This window comes from Saccopteryx bilineata, chromosome X, assembly GCF_036850765.1.
Source record: "Saccopteryx bilineata isolate mSacBil1 chromosome X, mSacBil1_pri_phased_curated, whole genome shotgun sequence".
NCBI lineage: Eukaryota > Metazoa > Chordata > Mammalia > Chiroptera > Emballonuridae > Saccopteryx > Saccopteryx bilineata.
This window is the reverse complement of record NC_089502.1, coordinates 60747063-60751545: the sequence shown is the minus strand read 5'-3', so window position 1 is coordinate 60751545 and position 4483 is coordinate 60747063. Positions and strand designations below refer to the sequence as shown.

The following is a 4483-nucleotide window of genomic DNA, read 5'->3' as shown; positions in this document are numbered from 1 at the left end:
TCTGAGGGATGAGGTAATGTCTTTCACTGGAGAGAGAACAGGCTTGCTTCTTCTTACTAAGAAAGCGGTGAATTCTCCAAAGTCAGGATTCCTTTCCTGCAACAATGCACTACATGTGCAAGTATCGGTAAGGGGCCCTTGTTACCCTATGGGACTTGAGAATCTTGGATAACTGATACTAACCAGTCTGAAATTCTGGCTACTACTACTGCCGTGAGTAATGTCTTTTGTCTCTGACCTGAGATTCTAGTGTCTTTTGACAGTATCCTTAACCAGTGGCAGGTTAAACTGTTTACTTCTAAGTAGGGTAAAATCTTAGACTGCACAATTCTTGGTAGATGTTTCCAGATATTATCCCTATATCAATTATGTTAAGGCAATATTTTCCGGCAGAATGATTTTTTTTTTGCTGTATTGATATAACACCTATGCTTTTAATATTGCTCTACTTCATTATCTTCAAATTGACTCACTCATTAATTTGAATATTTTGTGAAAAGGAAAATGTACAATACCACCTTAAATCTAAACTATCATTATTTGCCTTAGAGAATGTTCATTAATACACATTTAAAGAAGTACAAGGATATTATAATTTACAATATTGGTGTACTATCTAAAATCATCTCCACCTACCACAGGGCCCAAGTTAGCTGATTACATCAGAGTAGTCACGGCTGGGACAAAGACAATCAAAACCAATGTTTTTAGTTAGGGAATTTTGAGGTCTCCTCTCCTGCCCTATAAAAAATTCTCATCAAGCCATCCTGTGAAGGAGAAAAGGGGGAAAGGAAGTCTAGTACTCTGACCTGTAATGGAGACAGTTGTTATCCTCCAGGTAAGTACATGCAGGACTGCCTGGCCATCAGACTAGGAGAGCCTGGTGTCTGCTGGAGGCTGGCGCAGAGAAGCCGAAACCAGATCTTGGAGAGGGGTGTGGTTACGGTGAGTCCTACATCCTCAGAGCCCTGGGGGATGGGTCCATCCTGTCTGGGAAACTGGCACAGTGAGCCCCTGGACCCTCGTCTCCCTTTGGCCGGAATCCAGCACCCATCAGGTTGTTGCTAGCTTGAACAGTCTGGAGACATGAATTGTACCCCCCCTCGATAAAAAAAAAAAAAGTGCATCACAGAGAACTGACCTGTGATGGCGCAGTGGATAAAACATCAACCTGGAACACTGAGGTCGCTGGTTTGAAACCCCAGGTTTGCCTGGTCAAGGGACATACAGGAAGCAACTACAAGCTGATGCTTTCTATTGCCCCCCCTGCCCACATCTCACATTGCCTTTCTCCCTTCTAAAAAAATCAGTAACTAAAATCTTTTCAAAAAGCATCACAGAGGAAAAATAATACTGGTACAGCTGTGAGCCAGACACATATATAGATATACAGGTTTACATCCAGATATACTGTTCTTATGTAGCACCTTCATGTTTCCAGGTAAGGATGGGAATATCTACCCCCAAATCTGACTTGAACATCCCTTTACAATTTACATGTCTCAGGGTATCTGTTGAACTGGTGAAGAGAGCCTGCCACCCGTCTTCTGGAAGACATCACCCTAAGAAAATAAGCTGGGGCCTGGCCTGTGGTTGCGGAGTGATAAAGCATCAACCTAGAATGCCGAGGTCACTTGTTCAAAACCCTGGGTTTGCACTATCAAAGCACATATGGGAGTTGATGCTTCCTGATTCCCCCTCGTTCTCTCTCTCCCATCCAAAATGAATAAAAAATTTAAAAAGTCAGGAAAATAACACTATAAACTTTAGACTCAGAGAAGCAGCTCTGACTAAAGCATAATATCTGTTACTTAGACTTGTCTCTGTGTCCAACCCCCAGACAGACCCATTGTACTTGAGTCTCATGGGGAAGGGGCCTGTGATTAAAATCCCGGTTGCTAAGATACCTATATCATGGCTCAAGTGGCCCTGAATGTCTGTCTAAATTGAACAGTTGGCATTCTCCCCACTTTTGTAAAGATCAGTCTGGGAATCAGACTGCTGGGGGTTTTGAAAAATATGTTGGGCTTCACTATTTGAGAATTCCAAAATATCAGCAGCTGTAGGGGCCTGAAAGTACAGAACCTGGATGAAGGGGAAGGAATATCCAATATGGTATATGGGGGGGACAGGGTATGGGCAGTTGGGCAGGTACAGCAAGAGAGGAACATAGGTGGCATCCACCTAACAGTAGGCCTGGATTTGTTCTTAAGCATAGGTGAGAACTACTTTCTCTACCTTCCCAAATTAGCTGAAACAAATCTCTTGGGAGTTGGGATCCTGCATGGGCTGATGAGGAATAAAGCCTGTTAGATAGAACTCAGTTATTACCTTATTTGGTCCTTACCAGGTCCCTTTTAAATCATTATTCCTTTTTTTATAAATAAGAAAAGATACAAAATTCTGGTGGTAATTTGGAGTTCACATTTACTTCTAAAATACTGTCAACAAGTATCGAGTGTCCCAATACCTTTAGAAAAAAACTGTTAAGTGCCATTGGTTACTTTTTTTTGGTACCAAACTTTTATTATTTTAACAATGCGTGTACATTCTAGGAATAAGGAAAAATACAAGTAAGCAGAATTTTAAAAATCACTCACAATCCCAGGACTTAATGGACTATTTTTGTCTTCCATCACTCACGTTTTTCTGTGTATATACGCAACATACAAATGTACTCTTCCCTTTTAAAAATATGATACTCACATATTCCTTAGTAACTTTTTTTTTCATTTTATACACTGTCAGGAACCTCTTTTTGTACAAATGAGTAAAGCTCTTTCTCTTATTAAAATGCAAAGACCTGGAGAATGGTTCAAAATACGATATACAATAAGATGCAGAAATAGGAGATGCATCTAAAACCACTAATAGCAACAAGTTAAAAGTAGCAAAGTGGACAAAGGTTTATCAGGAAAATGCAAATAAAAAGAAAGCTATATGGCAATGTTAATGTCAGCAAAATTCAAGGGAAACTACATTAAATAGGGGTAAGGATGGTTTCGATTAACCTTCCAACGCATCACTATAAGCTTGTTTCTTACTCTCCTTATCTCATCTACCTCATTCACCTCTCTAAACATGTCATCCTTGCTTAAGTGCCTGTTGTGTATGTCTTCCTTAAAATCCTGGAGAGACTGAATCAGCCTTTCTCTAAAAGTTCCTTCTGTTTTCTCCTCCTCTTCTGGCTCTTGCTCTTCCTCCTCTTCCTCCTCCTCCTCCTCTGGGTTTTCCTCAGACTTTGGCTCTTCCTCAAGCTTTGGTTCGCTCTCATTTTCTGGGTTGCCTTCAATTTTCTGACAAGGTTTCATCTTGTATCTGTCTTCTTCCTTCTTTCCTTTTTCTCTGCTTATTCTTGAGTGTAATTACTTCTAGGAAGCAAGAAGGAGATGATAAGTCAGAGGCTTGGTAACGGGTCCCGACATAAGTCTCGGGTCTCGGCATTTGCTTTTTCTGTTTTTTTCCTGAGCCATCATCAAATGTCTCCTACCCAGGAGACTCATTTAGCAACCAGGGCTCCCCTGAGCCGGCCCCCTTTACCTCTCCTTTCCATCGCCTCACCTCCTGCCCCTCCCTTCAGCCATTTCCAAGATTCTCTTCAACCATTTTCTTGCACAAAAGCATAACACTAGACCTTCCCAGAACAGCAGGCTGAGAGAAGCGGAGTGGGGAAGAGGGGAGAGAAACAGCGGAGCCCACATATCAGTCCCGCCCTTGCCCACCTCCACCCCAGGCGTCTTTATATTCCCCTCACCTACCGGTACTGGTCCGGTCGGTTTATTCCTCGTCTTTTCTAGCCGTTGTGTAGTGTTGAGAACAACAGACCTGCAGATCCGCGGACAAACGGGAAACGATGGGGGAGGGGGTGGGAGAGGGGGAGGGAGGAGAGAGTGGAGGAGTGGAGGTGGGGCGAGCGCTCGGTGAACAGCACCACGTACCTTTTTCTTCAATAAGGCTCTCGTTTATGGAAAATTTCTCACCTGTTTTCCCCCAGTTATCCCCCTCTCCACAATGCAAGTCAGCTCGAATTTCCCACCAGACAGGGAGTAGTAAAAGCAGATTATTTCCGAACTGTCTTTAAGACTGAGGCGGGGGTTTGGGGGAAGGGAAGGTGTTGGGAAGGAGGACTGAGATGGCAGAAGATGATTATTTTCAAATTACCACAGGTCCCTCTGTCCTTCTCCCGAGATCCCTAGCCCCTCCCTTTCCCAAGGGTCATCATTTCCTGCAGGCGCAGAGGTGGGAGGTGGAGTGGTCAGCGTGACCAAGATTCTAACCTAGGCCACCCTCACCTTAGAAATCCCGAAGCGGCACCCATTTTGACACCAACCTGCAAAATTGCGGCCAGCTGACGCTTTCTCCTTCCCTGGCCTCAGGCTCCGCTGTCGCGCTGCAGAAGGAAGCTGGTACCCAGACCAGAATAAGGAGCCAGACGAGCAGGACTTCTGCACACGTCGACTCCTGGTCACGTGAGATATACGTC

At 43.8% G+C, this 4483-nt stretch overlaps 1 protein-coding gene across 4 annotated transcripts; it reads right to left on the bottom strand.

Annotated features, from left to right (window-relative positions):
* Positions 1–2496: 2496 nt before the first annotated feature.
* Positions 2497–4483, bottom strand: TCEAL9 (transcription elongation factor A like 9). Of its 4 annotated transcripts, none has more exons than XM_066250125.1 (3): positions 4331–4483; positions 3759–3825; positions 2497–3371 (listed from the first exon to the last, which is right to left on the bottom strand). In XM_066250125.1, the coding sequence occupies exon 3, from the start codon at positions 3309–3311 to the stop codon at positions 2976–2978; it is 336 nt and encodes a 111-aa protein (XP_066106222.1). In that variant the 5' UTR covers positions 3312–3371; positions 3759–3825; positions 4331–4483; the 3' UTR covers positions 2497–2975. The 4 variants fall into 4 exon arrangements, with proteins under 4 accessions (XP_066106222.1, XP_066106224.1, XP_066106225.1 ...); XM_066250127.1 differs by having other exon boundaries at positions 2497–3368; XM_066250128.1 differs by lacking the exon at positions 4331–4483 and adding an exon at positions 3981–4280 and having other exon boundaries at positions 2497–3368.

Excerpts from the sequence above, each read along its gene's own strand:
- TCEAL9 (XM_066250125.1), bottom strand. The coding sequence starts at position 3,311 with ATGAAACCTTGTCAGAAAATTGAAGGCAACCCAGAAAATGAGAGCGAA.